Source organism: Callospermophilus lateralis, chromosome 12 (genome assembly GCF_048772815.1).
Source record: "Callospermophilus lateralis isolate mCalLat2 chromosome 12, mCalLat2.hap1, whole genome shotgun sequence".
NCBI lineage: Eukaryota > Metazoa > Chordata > Mammalia > Rodentia > Sciuridae > Callospermophilus > Callospermophilus lateralis.
This window is the reverse complement of record NC_135316.1, coordinates 59,222,302-59,246,839: the sequence shown is the minus strand read 5'-3', so window position 1 is coordinate 59,246,839 and position 24,538 is coordinate 59,222,302. Positions and strand designations below refer to the sequence as shown.

Sequence of the window (24,538 nt, the reverse complement as noted above, 5' to 3'; positions counted from 1 at the left end):
GTTAACAAAGAAAAAGAAAACTCAAAGGGATGTAGGTGTGAGAAGTATAACAGTCTAAGGAAAAGAAAACAAGAAGCTAAGGTCAAGTTCATTATTCCTTCTCTTCTGGAAAATCCTTACCTATCGATTCTCACTGCCAACAGGAGAAGTCAGTAGGCCAGGAAATGGCAGCAAATTCAAGGATCCAAGACAGAACTGAAGGTATTGACTAACAGCAGCTAGAAAGTTAATCTGAGAAATTTGTTTCTATGTCAAAACAGAATACTTTTCAAGATTTAGTTGTCTGAAGAATAAAACCCACATAGTTGCTTACACACAAGCAATCTTAAAGAAACCGAACCGTGGGTCTGCGGCTTCTGGTAGTTTTGGGCCCCCAAGTAGAAGAGGAGTGGGAATCAGCTAAGGTGATCAGGGAAGGGGTGGCGCCCAGCAGAAAAAGGAGGATAGTAGGGAGAGAGAGGAAGCCTAGAAATGAAGGGGATTCTGGACCAAAGGTTGTAGGGGACAGAGTCACTCTGGTGATTGATGCTGAGGCTCAACCAGGGAGAAACCAGCCAAGACCTTCCTAAACTCAGAGGAGACTCAACTGGCCTAGAAGCTTCATGTCTGCTGGAGAGAGAAGAGTGGCTGGCAACACCTATCTCACTACCGGTCGGAGTTCTTAGAACTTCAGCTATCAAAATAGGCAGAATTTTCCTTGATCATATTGGTGATACCCATTTATTTTCTTGTGCAACCTGTGATACAATCCTAATCAACAGCTCAGAATTCATCTCCACTATGTTCATGAAGGTGCCACTGGTAGAGTAGTTTTTTGTTTTGTTTTGTTTTGTTTTGTTTTGTTTTGTTAACAAGGTAGTTAACTTGCAGTAAAAAAATGAAGTTCAAGATAGGGTCATGCTCACTGGCCACCACATGGTTCGAGATGTGAGCTGCAAAAACTTCAGTACCATGCTACTATTAATTTTTTCTCCTATGTTTACATTTTGAGGCAGAAGAATGTATCTGCAGCTACATGGTGGATTAGGTGAGAAAAAATTATCTGGGCTACTAGAGCAAAAATGCATGTTTTATGTAAATTTTGAATGGAGAATATGTTAAGAGCATGATTTTTAAACTTATTTGGGGTTCATTTTCAAACGTTAAAAAAAAAAAAAAAAGTTATTTCACTTGATATGCTAGCCTCAGAGAAGAGATCCAGTACCTGTGCCCAGTGCTAAAGTTCAGTGTTAGCATGGCTTCTGCTGGCCAATGTGCCATATTCTTTTTGGAGCTGATAAATTGCATCAAAGCCCATTCTTCCTTGTCTTGACCCAAAGATGTCACCATTCCTAGTTGTCACCATATAACATGTTGATTGGACACTTTTTCTAAAAAGGGGTAGAACTGCTTAGTTCTGTTTTACAACTTAAGCAAGTAATATAAATAAGAGTTTGGGGGACCACTAAAAAATATGCTAGTCTTAATAGATCTAAGCAGTAGTAATTTCCCCTAAAGTCTATAATGTCCAATAAGTCTACTTCAAACATGAAGGACAAAGAAACAAGCACTAATTACTTAGTGAAGAAACATAAAGGATATATCAAGTGGCAGCCTTCTGTAGAATGTTTTAATGTTAATGTAAATTCTATATTGATGAACTTGAATTTAGTATTACCTCAAGTCCCTGCTTGTTTGGCTTATATACAAATAAAATGAAGACCATTCATTAAGTTGAAATGATGAGGAGGAACAAGAGAATGACCAACATAAAATCTTCAGACAATTCTGTGTGGTTTGGGCTTTTTGTGATTTAAAACTGTGAGACTAACATCCTTAATTTAAGAAAGAAAAAAAAAACTATTGCTTTTATACTGGTACTTGAGGTACTGTTTAAATGTCTGGTTAACCAAGACACTTGAAATGAACTACATCTATTTTATAGCCATCAGCAATGGTCTTTACTATCTCCAATTGGAAAAAATAGGAACTGCACACATCAGTCCAGTTCATGAGTAACATTTGCTTACAGCCACTCCAATAAAGAAAATGTCATAATTATTAATGGAAGCTACCAGGAACACCTTTAAAAATAATAATCTTATAACAACTTTTTAGGGTTATTTTGCCCACAAAGACGAAAAAGCTAAGAACATATAGCTTTAGACATATTAATGTGACTTTGTGACATTTAGTTATGTTACCTGGCCTATGACTCCATAGGTGCTATTAATGCTTTATGGCACTGGGATACAATAAAATGGTGACATTAAAATACAGACAATTCTGTCCATGGAACCACTGGGATGTGGTTAAGGTGTGGTACTAACTAAAGGACATTGGGGCCCTTTTCCTAAGTCAGAAACTCACCCTTCTACCTGTGGTCCTATGCTCAACTTGCTAATTCTATTTTCTCCCTAAAGTAAGAAGCACCACATATAGATGGGTAACAATGTTTTCTGCTAATGACAATTCCTAGGACGAATGGTCAAAAGGGTCACTGTGGAATTCAAAGAGAAAAAAAGAGCCTTTATAGATTTTTCTTCAAAAGATAGGATGGGGAGGGGGGGACCGCAGGTAGAAACACTGAACATAGGTCTCTATATTCCCATTTAAGCAATGCATCAAAACTTTTTATTGAAGACAGTGTACACTATCAAAAAATAGATTTAGAGCCTTCAGAGCACTGTGCTAAATGATACTGTGAATATCCAGAGGTATGAAGACAAAGTTTCTCCCCCATCAACTTAGTTTGCAAGTAAATAACAAAGACAGATAAATTACGTAATATACAAAGAAGCATACAAACCCCTGGCATACAAACCCCTGAGGCCAATACATGCAATGAAAAAGCTATTGTCCCAGATTTTCTGCAAGTTTTAATGTTTTCTTTCATTGGTTAGCACACGTGAACCACCAGGTCAGTGAAGCAAAAGATCTGTCCACTGATGTTATTAGGAACACAATAGCCACCAAGTGTCAACCTCATGGGCTTAGATTAATTTGTCATTGTCATCACAGTCAAGTATGATGATATTTTTAAATAATTTGCCAGATACAATTTAATTCAATTGTTTGCATCATTTAACTGGGTTGTTAGGAGGGATTCCCAATAGGAGGGAAATCTGCAAAAGGAAGAGGCCTCAAAACACACCTGATTCAGGTACAATTTTCATAAACCAATACCCTCTAGAACAATTAGTTTTGTTTTTCAGTGTGAACAAAAATCACACTTACTTTGAAAGACCTTGAGCTCCCCAAATTCTGATTCAGCAGGCCTAGGTGGGACTCAGGAACTCACTCTGGTACTCCTAGTGAACCACACCTAGGACCATATGAAAAATTTGTTCCACACTCCACCTCTGTCAGCCATTAAACACTTCCTCAGACTGCTCATATATAAATTCCTCATCATATGGCTTACTTTAAAAGACAGATGTCCCTGAGACAAGTCATGTGAAGGGTATAGATAAGAAGTACAAGAGGATTTCAAAGAAGACAAGGAGTTGGTATATTTAGGCTAGGCTTTACTGCCAAGAAAAGACAGGCAGCAGTTAGTTCAAGAGAATTCAACAAGCTTCTGGTATGTAGGAAGAATTATCAGGTGCGTCATTTATTCAAGTGATCTATTTCTAATAATCTCATAAATATATATTTAGTACCTAAATATTGAAGATTAGTCATATCAAAGCATGATATGACACTATTTGATTAACAAAGCAAATGACAGGTAATTGATACAACAAAGTTAAACTTGAAGGGGAAGAAAAGATCTGTCTTTTCCTAATCATGATCTGGGATTGATGATATGGCAAAGTGCTATTTGCATTTTTTAAGTCCAAACCATTTCTTTTCACCAATAACTTATGAATACATACTTGAACCTGGTAACTTCTGGTCCATACACCTGTGTTTAGCTTAATGTCAACGCCAATTATAAAGATCATAAAAATGTAATCTACTCCACTTCTAATCATAACACTAACCATACCTCTAAAATCTAAGGGTCATCTCCCAGGCAACTACAAAACACCTTGATGTGAAAATGCTCTTCAAGGGCCCTGGATTTAACATCTCAGAAAGATCCAAAAATAACACTGAAGCTTTCCTACCCCTTCGGACAAGAGTGGAACTGGCTCTTTGAGAACAAAGAAAAACTTTCAAGTTGACTGGCTCTTTATGTGGTTAGGGGTGCTTTTTTAGTCTGTGTGGAGAAAAAAAAGTGAAATGTTAGGAACAGGTGAGAATTCAGAAAAGCTCTTCAGACTCTTTTAATCATTCATTCAAAACTATAATTCTGCCTCCCTCAGAAAGACAATCACCATGCCCTTATCCAGGCTTCTTTACTGTGACACACGGAGGAATCCACATCTCCCTCCTCCATAATCACGATTATGTGAAAGAAAACTCATCAGGAAAGACAGCATTCAGGCACAGGGGCACACACCAGTAATTCAAGCTACTCAAGAGGCTGAGGCAGGAGGATTGCAAGTTCAAGGCAACTTAGGGAGACCCTGTATAAAAATAAATAATAATACATAAAAAGCTGGGGATTGTAGCACAGTGGTAAAGTGCCCATAGGTCAATCCCCAGTACCATTTTAAAAAAGAAAAAGACAAGCTTTCAAAAGAAGGCATCATTCAAGTGTCCACAGGAGAGAAACATGTATGCTATTAAGAATACAACAAAGTTTTCAAGGGATCAGAAGGTTGCATCACACCTTCTAGGAAAGAACCACCTCTCTAGAAATGCTAATTAACAAATTTTTCTTGGAACTCTCCCCTAGCTTATGCATCACAGTGGCTGGGCATCTAACTAGTTACCTTACTATCAGATCAAAAATTATTCTACAATGTATCCAGAAAAATGCAATTAAAATCTTTGAATCACTTTAAAAGTGGGTCCAGTTTTAGAGTAAGAGAATCCACTTCGTCCAGAGAATGCTAAAAAGCAAGTATTTGTCGTAAAGAGAATTATGCTGGTTGCAGAGCTCCCAGAATCAAAACAAAATTTGTGAGAACAAACGTCTCATACTCTTTGAGTAATTCTACTTCTAGAATCCACACTTAAGAAATAAGAAACACAATTCAAGGTTCATATATAAATATGTATCCCTACAGCATTACTTTAAGGAGCTAGAATTGTAATGAACCTTAAATTTCCCAAAAGATGGGATAAATTAAATAAATCCTAGTGTGACTGCACAAAAGGCTTGCTCTGCCCACAACACAACAAAAATCATGAGGTAAGGCAGTGGGAAAGAAGTTTATTAGAATGAACTAGAAAATCAGAAGGTGGCAGGGATTCTCACCCCTAGGGCTAAATTGACAGGAAGCTAATAGGAGATGGATGACCCCAGAAAGGTAGGCACCTTATCACAGGTATAGGTTTATGGCTCAATGACACAAACCTGATCTTAATTGCCTAGTCACAAGATGTTTGAGTTCTACAGATCAAGAACAATGATGACTACTTCCTTGCACTATTCTTATAACTGATTAGTTTGTCCAAATGCAGTTCCTGACATTATTACACCACCAGTAGGTTAGAGGGAAAAGCTTCCAGAGGCCTCTTGATGTCCACCAGACTCATGGTAATGAAGGAAAACATACTTCACCTGATTATTGTGAAAGACAAGGGTCAGGTCAGGTTATGTAGGAAGTCGGGCTGGAGATCTGGTCTCAATGCTTGATTTCAATAGTCCTGCCATAATGGACTATAATGACATAGCAAAATGCTTACAATATTACATGAAAAAAAAACAAAAAACGTTGCACTTAAAATAGCATATGCAATATAATTCCAACTATATATTAATATACACATTTATAGAAAAAATAAGACAGGAACAATTGCTAATTTTATATAACTAGGTTGTGGAATTTGGGACTTTTATAATAATTTCATACATTTTCCCAGTCTTACACAATACTTGCATTTATTTTTACAATAAGAAATGCTTTTTTAAAGTTACTGTGGATAATACTTTTCGTACTGAACAGAAAATATAAATTAGTTCCTTTTCAAACAAAAATGTATTAGTAAAAAGTGAAAAAGAATACTGTTGAGTACAGACTTAAATAGGCTGAGTTTTTAGTGCACATTTTCAAGTATTTCAGAATATATTAAGCACATTATTCATTTGTTTTCTAATTCACATATATAAATTAACCAATCTCAAAAAGCTCCTTGGTTCTGTGAATTATTGATGTTGTCACCTGCTAGAGACTTAATTCCAAGAAAAATATACGAATCACTACATCACAAGCACAAATCCTTTTGACACAAATTCAATTTCTGTGGCAACAATAATATATTGACTTAGCTTTATTTTTCTATTTTATGACACTTACTAATGGTGGAGATAAAAGAAATCTATCATCTTTCTTTATTGTAAATGTAAATGATATCATGCCATCTTGAGAAAGTTAAGGTAAATATCATTCACCACTTTCATTACCTCTTGATAATCCCCTAATGTAAATAAGCACATAATGCCAAAATATAAGGGGAAAAAAAGACAGGATTATTCAAGCAAGACCTATCTCATAATCCTATTTTTTTTCCTACTACATAATATAATTAGGCTGCCAACATGTGAAAGACATTATATTAAATATGAAGAATATCTAGTCTCTAACCCTGGGAGCTTAACCAAAATGCAAGACAATGGAATAAGCACCATAACAAGGCATTTTATTGTGATTGAAAGACTCTACCTGCTAATTACCTATGCTTAAATATATGCTAATTACCATGCAAACATTACAGTAATGATCTAAGACCAAAGTCAATTTTTGAGGCATGATTCAGATAAAACTTGCAAAACAGAATCCATTCTTCTTACAGATTAAGAGATTCCTAAAATATCCATTTGTGCAAACATTAAACATTACTATATTCTTGACAAGGCAAACATCCATAAATAAAACACATATCTGCCCTAGAGGAACTTTCTATTGAAAAACAGTTAATAAACACAAGTAACACAAATAAATATACAGAGGATACTGGAAGGTGATGAATACTCTTGATAAAAATGAAAACTGGTATAGACTAAGGGAAGCCTGGAACTTAGGGTGAAAGGGTTTTCAGGTGGGAATTGGGGTAGGCCTAGGTTTTACTGAGAAAGTGGCATTGAGCAAAGAGTTGCTAGTAAGCTAAAGAGTTAGCTCTGTGGATTTTGGGGGTGGAGAGACAGGGGATGGAGGTGGGTAGGTAGATAGAAAGAACAGCCAGAAGAAAGCTATTAGGAAGGAGCTGCCTGGTTCAAGAAAAAACGATACCATTGTAGCTCCTGAAGTACAAAATAAAGTCAGGAGAAGAAGATAGACTCTTCCCAGACCAAGTTAAGAATATGGGGTTTTATTCTTCTAATTGAATAGTCACATATTTTGTAAGTACAAAAAACATTTTATCAATTACCAACTTAAACAGTATGCAATGTCAAACCAGCTTATTAAACAATTACATGATGGAGGAGAGAAAGATCTGTACTCAAACAATCATTTACTTCAAAGCCCTTTAAGTGGCTTGTTTGATTGTGCTGCCAGCAGTCATTACTAGAAGGTATGTATTAGAAATATTCCCCAAACACTGAGAGTCAGTATTCAATTTTGGGACAAACAGTTAATTCTGTTAACTAGTTTTTAACATAGAATTAGTCTGAGGAGTGGAGGGAATACCCAAATTTGTTTAGAGAAAGGAGGATTAGAAAAAACTGATTTATAACCATTTAAACATAATCTGAGGACTCTCAGAACTTTGAGCATCATCCCTGAGAAGTCCCCATTCAGAGGACTGCATACAGCATAGTTCTTCAAGTCATATCTAAGCTGGGCCTCAGGGACCCTTGCAGAAAGTCAGGCACCAGCCTTGGATGCCCCTCCTCCAGGCTCCTATGATGGAGGACCCCTCTCCTTCCTGCAGTTGCTAATCCCTGGATTACTCAGTATCTCCAACTTGCCCTGCCCCTTTCAACATTTCTGAAAATAACCCCCACATTAATTAAACTTACTATGGTTCAAATTTCTTCTCTGGTCCAGACTGAGACAGTGCCCCACTCCCATCCCTATCTGAGGAGCCACAGACTGCTTCTGTTGCCCTACAAGTCCTCCCACTTACCCTTCAAACACTGCCACCTTCAGGAAGGTTCTCTAACTTCCCACATCAAGTGTGCCTCTCCTAGGAGCCTCGTAAGGTGTGGCAAAAGCAGTTATTGATCAGAAAGAGCCAGTAGAGTTCTAGGATCAAACTCAACTGAATTGGAATTTGGCTCTGATGGCCACAGAGAAAGAGAGAGAGAGAGAAAGTGGGGAGGCTTGGTAGGAAAGACTTAACAGAGAAGGCCATGCAAAGTACACTACTCCAGGGCTGAGGAGGCTCTTATCAGATTTTTCCCTTCCTTCCCTCTAAGATCCCCACAGGCATCACCTGGTTCCAGTAATCATGCAGTTTTATGTTTGTCTCTTTTTTTTCTTTTTGTTTTTAATCCCTGCACCTACCATAGAACAGGGAACATTTTAGTCCAGTGGTGATTTTCAATCTGACTTCACATGAGAATCACCTAGGAGTGTTTCTTTCCTGATATACAGATGCCTGACTAACTCACCAGACCAACTGGAAATACCCATATCCAGGCTTGCCCTGGATAATCCTAAAGCTCTATCTGCGACTCTAAGGAACAGAACCACCAGGGTTAGGGACTACTAAATCAGGGAAACTTGTACGCAGAATCTTCTAAGACTATCATCAAGGAATATCCAAAGATGACACATATAGCTATGGTAGACACCTATTGATTTTTCTGCCTTGTGCATGCCATCCCTTGAGTGCCTATGTTGTTAGCATGGGCCCAACAGTCCAGACTGCTCTTTGTGTGCCAGCCCTGGCCACTGTTGAACACGCGGTAGAATATAAACCCAAAGAGAGCCAGAGAGCCAGTCAAATCCTTACTCTCCTGGAAACCTGGAATTGATTTTCAGAGACAAAAATCAGAATCTACTCTAGCACAGACAAAGGGTATATATATATAGATATAGATATAGATATAGATATAGATATAGATATAGATCTTAGATAGATAGATAGATAGATAGATAGACAGACAGATAGATAGATCTGAAATTTCAAGGCTTCAAACTTGGCAGGATGAAGTTATCAGCACTGGAAACCATATTATGCAGAGATACAACAATGAATCAAATGCCTAGAGGGAGCAAAAAGAGAATGGAAACAGTGAGGTGGGAGGGAGAAAGAGAATACACAGTACTGGCTGCCAGCTTTCAGTTCCTGATTCTAGTTCCACATGAGGACAGGCTATATTAACATTAGTTCCCCCCTTTGTTTTTTAAAGTTGCTTCCTCATGATAAAAATATAGTTAGTTAATAGTTCTTATTTTGTAATTTCTCATTTATACTTTTTTTAAGTACCACAAACCTTATTACCATAAGCCACAAAAATAACCATGTTCTAACATGTTACTAAAAAGTCAGAAATTAATTATAAGTCAATATCTAATAAAATTTAACTGTTAATGTATTGATAAACTTTGAACTTTTAAGGACTAAATTATCACTAGGTTTTCTTGCATAATTTTATTAGTAACTTCTATTACTATCCTCTAAATTATTTTATTACTTAAAATGAGTAAAAAAGATCGCATATTTCCAAAGTTAACATCTGAAAAAGTGAGAAAAAGAACATTATACCAGCTCTTACATTTACTTCCAGTATTATCCATAAAATGGGTTATATTTATATTTCTTTTAGAACCATTCACCAAGATATAGTAATTGGACAAATAGGCTACCAGAGGACTACTGCTTTTTCTTTTATAATGGAAAACATTCAAGGACTCTAAGAGCATGGAGCCTAAAGAGAGTGAGGTATTCCTGGTGGAATGGGGCTAGGTCAAGAGCAGTGGTGAAGAGAGGAACCTTAAATAAGAAAGCAGGCATTTCTTTGTGGATACTGGAAGAGAAAAGATGAAGAAACTGGATAAAGAAAAGATGAAGAGAAAAGATGCAGATATTTATGCCTACAGCAAGTTCAAGCAAAGGGGCCTTTATTTTGTCTCTGAACAAGAGATGAAGGTGATTACTGAGTCTGGGGTAACCATATCTAAGATCTTTTAAGTAAAAGCTGTGATATATCTTGTTTGGGAAAAAGTGGATGCTTAATACATACACAAAGGATATAATTAATAAGATACAAAAGAAAATAGTGTCAGCATTGCCTCTGTGGAGGTGGCACCTTATCTGTGGTCTGGAATATAAGGGAGGCTCAGTGAATTTCCTACTCTTATGCTGTTGGACTTCTTAAGATGTGCAGACATTACTTTTTCATTTAAAAAAAAAAAACAGTTATTTACAACAAAAGGGAATCAAGTCCATAGATAGGGTAAAGAGAGTGATAAAAGTTTAGCATAAATGCTAGTTAAAAGTCAGGGCTCTAGAGTTCACCTCCATCAGCCCTCACCCCTGCTGTGCCAGATACTGAAGTTCCCTAACCTCTCTCAGTTCTATCATTTGCAAGACAGGGGAAGTGAGAGTACCACTTTAAAGCCCCACAATGCAGTGATTAAAACAGCGCCTGCCCACTGAGAAAGCTCAAAGTATGTGGCTATTGTGATGATGATTATCTAACAGCTTTCAGGACCCACAGTCCAAGGGCATCAGTTCACACAGCTGGGACAGTTTCCACAAGGACACAGCAGCCCAGTTCAGCCAGAGAAGCCGCCACATTGCTCCAAGCTTGGAGATCTAAGGCAATGTGATAAGGCAGCCAAAGGTCATCTTATTTATTTATATTCTACCTTAAGTGAGGTTTGAGGAGGTGAGGAGTTTCAAGGCATCCTGGTTAAAAGGAAGCCCCAGGGTTACCTTTGTGGAGTGTGGGTTTAGTGTGTAGCAATGGTTGGTAATAGAAGACTAACAGTGAAAGACAGAGAGGCAAGGTCAAGAAGCTGGAGGCTGGGATGAAACAGAAAGCATGGGGATATGTCCAGGGACCAAATCTCTTGATGTCTCTCTCATGCCAATGAACAGAATGGTGCCAGAACACAATCCCTGTGTCCAGCAGCAGGAAAAAGGTCAAAATGCCATTAACAACTGAGATCCTGTCACATCCCCTTCAAGATGACCACCCTAGAGAATTTTAAACAGCAGTGATGGGATCTACCCTGCTTGAGAGTCCATCAAAGAATCACAAACATTAAACTAGTAAAAGTTGTCACATATTAACAGTTGGGCACTATGCCTAACCTATTGTCATACACATTAATTCAACTAACCCCACAAAAATCTATAAGCATAAATATTGATTATTTCCACTTAACAGATTGGACTACTGAGGTTCAGAGATTGAGTAATTTGGCCAAGGATATATAGCCATAATGAATCCAGTCTGAGCCCCTTGTATCATTGTATTAACGGTGGGGTTCTAAAGCCACACTGTCAGGCCTAGTCCTTCAATGATCCAGATGTGTTTCTGGTAGTCTTCACACATCCTTGCCAACCAGCACTGGGATCTTTAATTAAAAAAAAGAAATGGACATTTAGAGTATATGTATAACATTTAAATCACTCTTGAATGAATTAATGAACCAAGCAGGATAAAGTTACAAAAGGAATGTGGCACTTAGCCAAGCATTCAGATTCCTATTATAAGCACAAGTCTAAGCTAGCCACCACAGAAAGTGACTTCCAAAAGCTTTTATAAACGTAAGCATAAAATAACTAAAAGCAAGATCGGAACAACATATCAATAAGAAAAACCCTCAGAAGAGAGACTAAGGGACATCAGAGCCCACTTTTAATTGAAGACAATCGCCTTTTATAAAGAAATGAAACTGTCACTTTGAATTTCTGAATGTAGGTTATATATACTCCATTTTTCATGTTCGTTTCTCAAGTTGTCAATTTTTTCATTAAAAATGAATTGTATTGTCATTATGAATAGAATTCCATCCAGGCTTTCAATAAACAAAAACAGTTTAATTCTGAAGTCCATAATTAATGTCACCAATGTTCAAATCTTTTATTTAAAAATGAATATTACAAAGTTTTTATTTTTAGGACATCCAAATAAACAGCTCACCTTGGAAAAATGTAGCAATTAAGAGATAAACCCGCATATCCTGATAGGATACTTTCCAATAAAAATGGCTAAATAACTGAAGAATCATGAATCTCACAAATAATCCATGTACTAAGGGTTTCAAGAAATTCTACACTACAACTTTTGGTGAGCTGTGGTACTCAGGTTATTTAGTCATCTTTAAACCATGATGGCATGACTTCAATCACAACTGCTTAGGTATACCCCAAGTCCCTCAACACACAGAGAGCTCTTACATGACGTATCAAATCATCCTGGTGCCTCCTTCCTTTCCAGGAGTTATGACATGCATGATACTCAAAGATGAAGAGATTAGAAAGCTATTGGGTATTAATTCCATTTACTGATTTACTTCTAGGGTTTATAGATAGATGATAAAATATATATCCCTTTTAAAAATTTAAAATTAAAAAAAAAAATCCTGTAAGACTTCAAAGAAATGAATGACAAAGATTACAAGGAGATACAGTGATTTTTTAAAAAAGGAATTTCAATAGAATTTATGAATTTTCATTTCTTAAGCTTATTGGTGAGAATACAGCGTTTCCCCTTTCTATGATAAATAAAAATTCCAAAATGACACTGTTCAGGAAACAATGCACCCACAGCAACAGAAATTTAAATTTCAAGAGAAAAGTGTGTATAAAGGCTTTCTCAACATTTGCATACAATTTACTAAAAATCATTTACATATAGCTGTCTTCTTCATATAAACAGGCTTATAATAGTTCACTCCTACACCCATAGTCTTAAGTCACATTTTAAAGCAGACCTCTACCAATCTGTGAGACTATCTTTGGATTCATATCCTAAGCTTTGAGATTTCATTTCCATCCCAGAATCAAGTTGAAAAAAAGAGAAAATAGCTAACATAAACATATTTTTTCACTATTAAAGCCAATAATGGTGATTTAATTTCAGCAAAACATCATCATCAATCACATTAAATTAATGGTGGTGTTAATTTGAATTTTACTGGTTTTATAGTTTTGTTTTGAATTTTATATGTAAATCTATTTTAGTTTTTTGGTTATAAAAGAGCCATAAACATAAAGTCATACTTAGTTTTATATCTATAAATATATTAGTAACATTTTTATTATCATCCAAGTATAAACTGGAGTACCACAAGATTTTTTTTCTAAGACTGATTTTTTTTCCTATGTAGATTTCTTTTTTTCTAAGTTTCATTTATTTGCAAGTTTCATAGTTCAATGAACCCCATTTTACAAATTAAGAAGATACCCCTCAGAAAATTTTAGATACTTTCTCTGTCCATTCAGCCCTCAAATCAGAATTCTACATCAACACAAATGTCACTTGATATGTGTGAAAATACCCCAGTTCTACCTCCACTATACTATGAGATAAAATCCTGGCTCAATTAAAATTTCCCAGTATCAGAAAGTTATTCACATATCAAATATATGTTCCCAGTGCCTTACAATATATGCAAAAATTGTACTGATATTTTACTACTCTGACAACAAAATAGTAATCCTATAAATGGCAAATATTAACATATAGGTTACAGTGAGCCAAGTGCTATTCTAGCCACTGACACACTGACATGTTAACTCTTAATCTGCATAATAGCCCCATTTTACACACAGGAAAGAAGCACAGTGAGAAGTTAAGCAATTGGGCAAGTTCACAAAGCTATTGTGACATAGCTGGATACAAGACCTAGGAATAATACAAGTCAATGCCCTTAAATGTTATTCATAATGACCTCTTCTACAAGAAACTCTAAGAAAGAATGGCAATTGGCCTTGTGAAAAATAAAATCTATGGCAAGCATTTCCAAATAGTTTTCACTAACTAGCAGTAATTTGAATGTTTCAGAATCAAAATTTAGCTTACTTAAACTCTTAAATTCTCCCCTAATAATAACCATTTGATTTGCTATTTGAGAAGAAATTAGTCCCAATGGTAAGGTATTTCAATGCCATCCTGCTGCTATTGAGAAAACTGTTACCTTTGTAGATCCTGTTCAAAGAAAGCCCATGCTTTGATCCTTAATATCCCATGAAGTAAAAGGTTATGCTTAATCTATATTTTATAGATCTAAAAGTCAAATTAGTGTCTGAGATAAACAAGAAAGAGTGTGATGGTAAGCATATTCTTTAGCATTCATTTCCTTCCTGGTTTAGAGGATACTATGTGCTGAGTTAAAGACAATTACGTTAGTGTAATACGTAGCAGTTTTTTCTTGTTTTATTCTGCAAGCATAAACAAGTTATATACATGTTAATTTACATTCTATATAAAAAGCCAATTTTAACTCCAATTTATAAGGCAATAAATATATAAAGATTCTAGGACACAGCAATAAAGTTATGCCATAAAGTAGAGTTAATTTCAGACAACAATAATAAAAGCATGACAAATTTTAGCATTCCACCAACTGCATAAAGGTGTTTCAGGTAACATCTGTTCAGAAGCAATTGCTACAAGATAGACTAGATGAGATGCAAGGTTTCACAGTATAATAAATGTATGTCAGTTTGCTTGCTTCATAATTAAAGACATGAGTCTTTAAAAAAAGCAATTAAGCCCTGCTCTAAATCTGAGACAATCATCCCTACCCACACCCCTTTTTACCCTCAAAGATCCAGAGTAGTCCAGAAGTATTCAATACCATATATCATCTGTTTTTAGCATCTAAATGTACTCCCCCAGAAGTCACTTGACATATTCTTATGATAGATCATATGTTAAGACCAAAAATATTGTTTTATTAGGAATAATAAATAGAAAAGAAAGTCTGGGAAATTTCAGAGCAATTTCTTGAAAGAATGGCCTAAATAAATGATTTTACCTTCATCAAAAGGTTACTATGTCTGAGATGTTTGGTAGAACTTTGGCATGCATAAAATCAGGGGCCTGATGCCTTCAACTGAAAACACTCTCAATTCTTGACAAGTAGCTCTAGGACAACTGAAAATGTCAGTTAAGCTGAGAATTAAAGAAAAGGAATAATTATTTTTTAAATAGAGCATCTTCAGTTTCATCTTTTCTCAGCCTTCTTAACTATAAAAATGATACACCACACAAAAGCCAAATAAAGGTTTAGACTCTTATTCCATTTTTCATTTTTTATTGTATTTGGTTATCTTACATCTGCCCAAATTACAAACCTTCCAAAAAAATCAAGTAATACAAGGAAGAGAGTTAAACAAATCTGATGGTTCTCCTATAATCTTATAATGTGGTCATCCTGGAAACTATACTACCTGCTTAGTTTCCTATGGCAGCTGTAACAAATTACCACAAATCTGAAGGTTCAAAATACTGAAAATTCATTCTCTCAGTTCTGAAGGCCAGAAGTCCCAAATCAGTTTTCTGGGCCAAAATCAAGGTGTGGTTGGGACTGCTTGCTTTTTTCAAGCTCTCTCTCTCTCTCTCTCTCTCCTGTTGGAGAGAACCACTACCTGACTCTCATACCTTCTGATCACCCATTTCTACTTCTGTAGCCACACAAGGATACATGTATGTGCACTTAGGACCCAAGCTGACACCCAGACTAATCTGCACATTTTTTAAATCCTTAATCATGTATGCAGAGTCCATTTTGCTATATCATGTAACATTTACAGGTTCCCAGGATCCAGGAGTGGATATCTTTTGGAAAGTCATTACTCAATTTACTACACCTGCCTCAAAATAAACTCAAAGCAATTAGCAAGGATGTACTAATCTCATCAAGCCTCCTTTGTTTTCAACTTTGAATTCCCACTTCAGTAAACAAAAGGTCTCCAACCTTATACCTCTTTCCACCTTACAACCTGCATATAACCAGGAAATCACTAACTATTCATTAAAGGCATTATGACAGGTGTGATGGTGCACACCTGTAATTCCAGCAACTCAGGACGCTGAAGCTAGAGGATTGTAAGCTGGAGGCCAGCCTTGGCAACTTAGAAAAATTTCGTCTCGAAATTAAAATAAAGTAAAAAAAAAAATCTGGGATGTTGCTCAGTGGTAGAGCACCTGTGAGTTCAATCCCAGGTACTACCAAAAAAAAAAAAAAAAGCATCACTAATTATTGTTAATGGTTCTCTTAAATGAGACAATCAGTGAAGATTAAAATTCCCAGCAGCTATAAAAGAGTAATACAGGACAGTGATTAAGGATCAAAGCTATGTGACCTTGGGCAGTCTCTTCATATGATAAACACAGATAATATAAAATTTGTAAGTCATGGACTTAGACTGAGCACCTGCACTGAGCCTGACAGACCAAACCAATATCATTTAGTCACAGTAACTTGAGTTTGGCAAGCTGAAGAAGGCCAGCCAGCCAGTTAACTAATTAGGCTATAACCAACTGTTAAGCTTTAACCAAATGACCACTTTGATTGACTAAGCTGTCATCAATTAAATTGTTTTCTATGACCTCACTATTTTCCTATAAATTCTGTCTGATCACAACATTGGAGTTCTCGGAACTGCCTCTAGTTCTAGGAACTGTCCAATTTGCAAATCATTCTTATTTTGCTTTGCTCAAATAAAGAGGCAGGCAAACCAAAACAGCTACTTAGGAGGCATCCTTAAAATTGGTATACTTAGCCTTAGGCCAGAAATTCAGGTAAAGCTGAGCATAGACCTCCAGCCCTTCTTAAGAATCCCAGGGCTGGGGCTGGGGCTGGGGCTGGGGCTGGGGCTGGGGCTCAGCGGTAGAGTGCTTGCCTGGCATGCGCAAGGTCCTGGGTTCGATCCTCAACACCCACATAAAAATAAATAAATAAACAAACAAAATAAAGGTATTGTGTTTAACCAAAAAATAAATATTTAAAAAAAAAAAGGATCCCAGTTCAAAAAAAAAATCCAAAATTGTCAGTCTGATCAGGTTCCTGGTAGAAACATTCTAAATATCTCCATAGAAAAGCAATCCCGGGGCCTAGGTTCAGTGGTACAGCACTCACTATAAGTATAAGGTCCTACATTTGGTTCCCCAAAAAGCAAGCCATTAAGAAAGAAAATTGTCTTGTTTAAGCCTCCTGGAATCCTACAGGTTAAGATAAAGCAATGAAATGAACTTACAAAGATCAACAGGAGCTAGCCACCATGAGGCCAAGCCAAAGACTGCACATATCAGAACAATTATATAAAGACTAGTAACAAGTAAAATGTATTTAAGGGGAGGGGGGGTCTAAAAAAAGGGGGACCACTCAGGCAGAAGTGAAAAGGAAGCACATACAACTTATCAAAATTTTTTTTTAAAAATGCTAAAATAAATCAAGTACAAGTTAAATAGCAGATCTAATGTGGTGATCACAACTGATGATGCAATTTCAAAGATCACATGAGTACAAATTACTTCTAAATATGAAATCACAATTCAAATCAAATCCCATCCACACAGTATTTTAGATATGTTTATTCATTTTAGAGCAAAAAAGTTAAGGTGCAGGACAGGCTGAATAAGTTGTCTGCAGGGCATGCCAAACAAAGTTAGCTGCAGGGTTACCTGGCCACTCAAACCCTAGGTCTGGTTCTTTATCACCTGTTTGCTTCAAGCCCAAAGGCCTAAGCCCCCACTCAAGGCTGAATGCTTTGCCCCCCTGCTCAAGGCTGAACACTCAACCTGCCGCTCAAGGCTGAACACTTAACCCCCTTGTGTGCCAACAAGGCAGCTTGCAGACCCAGAGACCCCATTAGATTTGGGCTATAAAAACTCCCTCCTCTGGGCCTCTCTCTCTCTCTTGCTCTTGCTCTGTCTCTCTTGCTCTTGCTCTGTCTCTCTTGCTCTTGCTCTGTCTCTCTTGCGCATGCGCTCTCTCTTTCTCTCTCTCTCTTTCTCTCTCTTTTCTCCTCTGTTGCACTGCTGCAATAAAGATCTCTTGGTTGCTCCGAGTGCTGTGGTCACTTTCCTTTCATATTAGATTTTAGATGTCATTCGAGTGTTGTGGTCACTTTCCTTTCATATTAGATTTTAGATGTCATTCCATCACGCTTTTAACAAATGGTGTGATGCAAAAGGCAATATGGCACACCTAAGCAATGAAAAACACAGAAACTAGAACCCAAATCACAGGATATAGACTTTGATGACACTAAACATAAATATTGATTTGGATTCTGTTTTCACAACCTCCTTGCTGGGAATTAGGGAAAATAATAACTCCCATGTTCCATATAGCCACTGGAGTCAAGACAAAGCAGAACGATTTTTTTTTTTTTTTTTTTAAATCAGGGATTGAATCCAGGGGCCCTTAACCACTAAGTGACATCCCCATCCCTTTTTATCTTTCTGAGACAGGATCTCCCTAAATTGCTTGGGACCTTGCCAAATTGTTGAGGTTCACTTTTAAATTGGGATACTCCTGCCTCAGTCTCCCAAGTACTGAGATAGGCATGTGCCACCATGCCAAGCTAGAATGAAATTATTAACCCAGGAGTAGATTATAAAAGGAAGTCATGTTCCAGTGGATTTTTCTCATATTGGGCAGAATCTTTCATCGCCAAATTAACTCTCTCCTATTCTTCAAATCTGTCAAGAAAACAATGATCAAGTACAGGCTTGGTCATTTTGATACTTAATTTAGTATAATTAATTCCTATTGTTCCTCATTTTCAGTATGCTGATGTATCTCATAGCCATGCTCAGTTGATTTTGGTTTGTAGGAATGAAGATTGAACCCAGGGCCATGCACATGATGAGCAAGCATTCTTCCACTGAACTACATCCCTAACCCTTTTTATTTTGAGACATAGTCCTGCTAAATTGCCCAGGCTAGCCTAGAACTGGTGATCCTCCTTCTTCAGCCTCCATAGGAGCTAGGATTACAGGGCTGTGTCTAAGGGAAGGCTCAACTCTTATTTATTTTTTTAAATATTTTTTAGTTGTTGATGGACCTTTATTTTATTTACTTATTTATATGTGGTGCTGAGAATCTAACCCAGTGCCCCACGCTCTACTGCTATGACAGACTCTAGCCCCTCAACTATTATTTTTAATGATTTTTTTCTATATTTAACTAAATGTCATATTTAGCAACTGGTTCACAAGCCACTATTCCCTTAATTTGTGAATCATGAGGCAAATTACTTAAGTTTTACTTTTCTACAAATCGCAAATGCTGTGCTATCACTATATTAAAAAATATTTTTCCTTACTCATAAGTCAATGAAGAGGTTAATATTACATTTCAATTCGGTTGGGCCCGACCCACATCTATCAAGCTTCTAGGAGTTACTTACACACACACACACACAAAACCAAATGAATCACTAGTCTTTCACTAGCTAAGATAAAACTTTCAAGGTACTAATCATGACAGTTCCCTTGAGTGTTGAAGTGAGTAAGTAAAGCAAATCAGAAGAGCAAGTTTCAATAGACTTCTTTCCAAACTAAACAAACATTCTTTAGCAGTGACCACATGGCCCGCCAAGTTTTAAAATGGGCTGTTTCAACTTGGAAAAATGCATCTACCTTAAAAAGCTCTTATTGAATTAAAACATTAAGCAGAAAAATACTATCGCCTAAAAGTTCACTTTCTGTCTTATACCCTCTTACTCCAAGGAAAAGAAAGAAGTTTGATTTTTTTAAAAATGCAACGTTCACGTAGATGACGTCAAAACATACATATTTGAACTGCTTTACAGGTCGGCCTTAAGAAATGTAGGCCAGCACAACAACAGTGCATTTGTAAAAATTATCCTAATAGAATTGGACCCATCATGGTCGATCTATGAAGATTAGCAGCTCTAGATATTTAGAACAAAATTTAGTCCCCAGTCCCGGTGTGCCCAACCTGGCTGTCAGCCACGTCTAAATTTATATGGGCTTGAAGGATGCGAGGACCTGTTCACAGCACCTGGGTGAGGCGAGAGCAGCCGCATCCCAGCAGTAGGCGATACTTACAAATTTGGGGCGTTTCTCCCCAGGCTCCTCTGGCCCGCAAGGCAACGGAGGGTGTTGGGGGCCCTTCTTGCGCTGAATCTTGCTCTCCCGGCAGCTGCGGAGCAAGGCGGAGGAGGGATAGGGGGCCCCGGCGGCGGAGCCATAGGCTGGGTGGTGCAGCCGCGGCCGGTGCCGCTCCATCTTTCCCCACAGCACCGGGACCAAGAGAAGGCAATCCTTCACCAAGCCACAGTCGGGGCTCGGGGATCAGGGTGGGTTCGCCTTCCAGGTTCCGCCGCCCACGCTGTTGACCCAGCCCAGCCCAACCGCTACAGCACTGGCCCGGGCCAACACATCCGAAATCTCCCGCCACCTAGGGTCCGCCTTAGATTCGCCAATCCCGCGCCGCTGGTTCAATTACACGTCAGAACCCCGCCCCTTCCGGGACTGTCATAAGGTGACTGGCTGCTCTGCCTGTCTATTCGGCTACTCTGCTCCTCCGGCGGTCCTCGCTATGCAACTTAAAGGCACAGAATGAGTTCGGATTTGTAGACCTAGGCAGAACCAATGAGAAAGTCACTTTCCTCTTTTGGGAATTTGGAGAAACTGCTTCTCGCCAAACTGGAAGGCGATCGAGACTGACTGTGTGCCTTTGGAACACTGATGGAATGCAAAATTATTTACTAGCCTCTTACATGTCTCCGGAGGCTTTGGTGGGATGGCCACAGAAAAGTGCTCGACACTCTGGGAAAGAATGTATGCTGGACACACTTAGCACCCGCACAGTGCCTAAATGATGCCTGTTGGCTCTGGGTTAGGAGAGGGCTCCACCAAAAATTAGCCTGACTGGACACAAACCTTTACAAAAATAATGGTTATAGCAGTTCGCAAATTTATTGAGAAATTTAGTGAGAAATTTTGTCCCACTGTCCCAGACGTGGGACACCTAAAAACCTAAATAGAGTATATAGTATGTAATATATAATTATATGAAATGTAATATAATGTGTAATAATTATAACAATGTGAGTATGTTAAAATAAATATAATATTGGTTAATAATAATGATAATATATGAGCTCTGGATGATGAGTTCCTACCTATTTTAATGCACCTGTATCAATTTCGTTGAAATATTCACAAAATTGAATACATAGGACTTCAATAGGTTAAACCTGAAGATCTACTCCAGATCTGGGAGGGATGCATAAGCAGAAAACAGTGGTGGGGCATTCAGTTAAAAGGCATTTCAGGGAGGTGGAAGGCCAAGAGTGGTCAAAAGCATGAAGTTGAAGCAAATTTGTCAGCATATAATAAAGGCCCTTGAACTGAAACTATGCAGAAGATTTTGTGTATTATGGCAGTCAAGATAGGAAGTTAGCACAGTTTTCTCATGTATTAGTGTACTTTTTCCTTCCTTTAAAAGCCATCTTTTCCTTTGAACTATTTCCTTATAATATTCATCTTCTGACTATATGTAAGTGTAATGGGCCAGTAAATATGTATTACTAATTTTGGCACAAGAAACAATTCCAGGTACTCAAGAGAGATTATCATAGAGGTTCAGAAAAACAGGCCTTGGTTCCAAATAAATCTTCACAGATTTTTTGTTTCGGATTTTTGTTTGGTTAATTTGGGGCATTTTCTTTTTTTAATGTTGTTTTTACTCTGTCAAATTCTCTGTAGCCAACTCTGTCCTCAAACTTCGCTTAATCTTTAGGGAGCCTTTCAAGAAATCAGCAAGATAGTTTGAAATAGAAGTAGTTCTTTTCGTTTCAATGACAGACCAAGAAGCAAGTTTTATTCTAGACATTTACTACCTATGTGATGTTGGAAATAATGTTTGACTTTCTTTCATTCTCCATCTATATAAGGGAGATAATAATTGTCATACTTCCCAAATAGTGATGCTCTCAGACTTAAATGAGATAGCATATATAAAGTTCTTAGAGTTTTAGTATCTTCCAGCCAACGACTAGCAGGAGAAATAACTGAAGTTGAAAAAGTTTGGGCTTATTACAGAGAGCAAGAACATGCACTATGAAAATCTATAATTTTTCTCAGTTAGAGGATGCTAGAAAGCACTAATAGGATTTGTGCTTTGATTAGGTGATTTGGGGAAGACTCCAAAGAATAAAGTAGGGAGGATTGCTCTTCATTAAGTGCCATCAGGAAGTGTGAACAGTTCAATGAGTGGGTATCTTAAATCTTATCTAGCACCATGTCAGCGGGGTTTCAAGATGGTGGGATAGAGAAGGTCGCTTTCCTGACTGCTCCATGGCTTTAAACCAGGAAAGCAGATAGCAGGCTTCCCAACAAGGTGGGTAAACCAAAAAAAAATGGTGGGTACTTTACTGGAATTTAATACTGGACACTCAAAGCACCATGTCAGGCTAAAGAGCAAGACTAACGCTATTACTCACAAACAAAGCAATTATTCCTATCAAGGAGAGGGGCTATTGGTGTCAAAAGGCAAAATAACAATAAATTTAGTTTAAAGATCTTATTGGCCTATTGTTACACTTCTAGAATAAGACAACACCTCATTGTATCCACTAAAATGAGTGTTCCAATAAACTGAGCAAAGAATTTTGTCTGTTTTGGAAGAAAGCAAAAATGAAGAACAAAAAGCTAACTGGTCATTTCCACATTCTTTATAGGGCAAAAATGGGGGAAACTTTCTTAGCATGCCATCTCAGGTAAACTGGTTCCTTCTCATTAGTTGCTATGAATCTCTTAATTTTTATTCGAGAACTAGCCCATTTCAGAATTTGGTTTGAATGTGAGTACCCCAGTTTGGTCTGTTCTGCTGGAGTCAACTATAGGAGCTTACTTCAAAACTAAGCTTAATCATAATGGCTTCTATGACTTCATTAAATATTAATATTCTGTTATGTGCACACAGAACCTTCTTTGTCTCAGCTTAGAAAAAAGTAGGGGAAGTGTTCTTGTTTTGTCTCATTTCATCATGATGATTTGTCTGACATTGGTATTCTGCAAGATGTTGTCCATCAGGAAAACAACATGACCTAGGTCTGAATTTGAAGCCTGCCTTTAAAAACACTGAGACAAGCTGTAAGTGTCAAACTAGTTCCCTAATGTCAAAGACGATGCTTTCCATTTCTGGTATCTTTGGCACATAAAAGGCACTAGATATAAATAAACAGAGCTAATAATTGATATTCACGTTTACATAGAGCACTCTGATTTTTTTCATAGAAAGTCTTTGCAACTTCAGTGAACCAGTGAAAATAATATTTTTGTATGTTTTACATTTTGAAATCATATTTCACATGTTATTTAAAGCTCACAACAATAGGCACTACCTTTCATTCTGATCACCAAACAACAAGGACATGATTCACTCCATTGAATTAACAATTTTGGAAGCTATACTTGTGTAGACATAGTTGCACTGAGATAAAATTGAAGGAAATGAAAGGCAGGCCTGGAAAACCTTGGTATCCAGGAATACTCTTCTTTATCATGTCTATTCAGTCTCAACATCCATTCACTCTAAATTACCATGGGAGAAAGTCCTGAAAAGTTGAGAAAAGGAATGCAGCATCCCTAATCAATTGGGGGAAAAAATAATCTACCATTTTACCTTCACTCAATTGACAAATATTACAAAGTCCCATGTCATCCAGGTTCGGTCAAACTGTAAGGATACATGAATTCCTACATAGATAGTAGAAATGAAAAAAATGATTCAGTCACTTTAGACAACAAACAACTTGGATATACTAATAAAGGTAAAGTAACCTATACTTATGACCAAGCAATTCTAGATGATTCCCTGGAGAAGCCCAAAGATACACTCAAAAGAATTCCTTTATGCCTGGCATAGTTAGCACATGTCTGGAATCCCAGTTACTTGGGATGCTGAGGCAGGAGGATTGCAAGTAGACAGAGGGTTGGGGATGTAAAGCAATGGTAAACCACTCTTTGCTTTAATACCCACTACTATATATATATATCAAACTGCCCTGTAGTCAAAGCAAGAATAAAATACAGCCTGGAGGCTGAGGCAGGAGGACTGTGAGTTCAAAGCCAGCTTCAGCAACTCAGAGAGATCCTGTCTCTAATAAAATAGAAAAAAAGTGGATGTGGCTCAGTGGTTAAGAACCCCTAGGTTCAATTCCGAGTACAATCAATCAATAAATAAACAAATAATTCATAAATAAATCTCAAAAAATAAAAAGAAAAATCAAGTTACAAAATATAAACAGCATGATCAAACATTACATATGTATACTATGTATATTCATATGTATATACATATATGTAATACATAAGCCTTTATGTATACATGTAATAACATTGCAAAAAGACAAAAAGACAAAAAATACACAACATCTTCACCTACTTGCACTGTGGAAAGGAAAAAGGGGAAAAAATTAAAGCTGAAATTTTATAACTAAAATACACGTCATGTTTTATTTATTGAAAGAAAAATATGAAGTAAAAATCTAGTAAATGTTAAAGCATATTTAATCTCAGAGGTGAGTAAATTGGTGTGTATTTTATTACATTCTGTAATATTCTGTTTGTTGGAAACATTTTATATTAAGTTTCCAATGAAATATA

The 24,538-nt window shown here is 37.1% G+C and overlaps 1 protein-coding gene across 4 annotated transcripts in view; it reads right to left on the bottom strand.

Moving 5' to 3' along the window:
* Diaph3 (diaphanous related formin 3) overlaps nucleotides 1-20,149 on the bottom strand; it is a 464,142-nt gene extending 443,993 nt beyond the window's left edge. For all 4 annotated transcript variants that reach the window (XM_076871975.2, XM_076871976.2, XM_076871977.2 and 1 more), the window contains exon 1: nucleotides 19,970-20,149. In XM_076871975.2, coding sequence (XP_076728090.2) covers nucleotides 19,970-20,149 — 180 coding nt within the window. The remainder of the gene's footprint in view (nucleotides 1-19,969) is intronic.
* Between the last annotated feature and the right edge of the window lie 4,389 nt (nucleotides 20,150-24,538).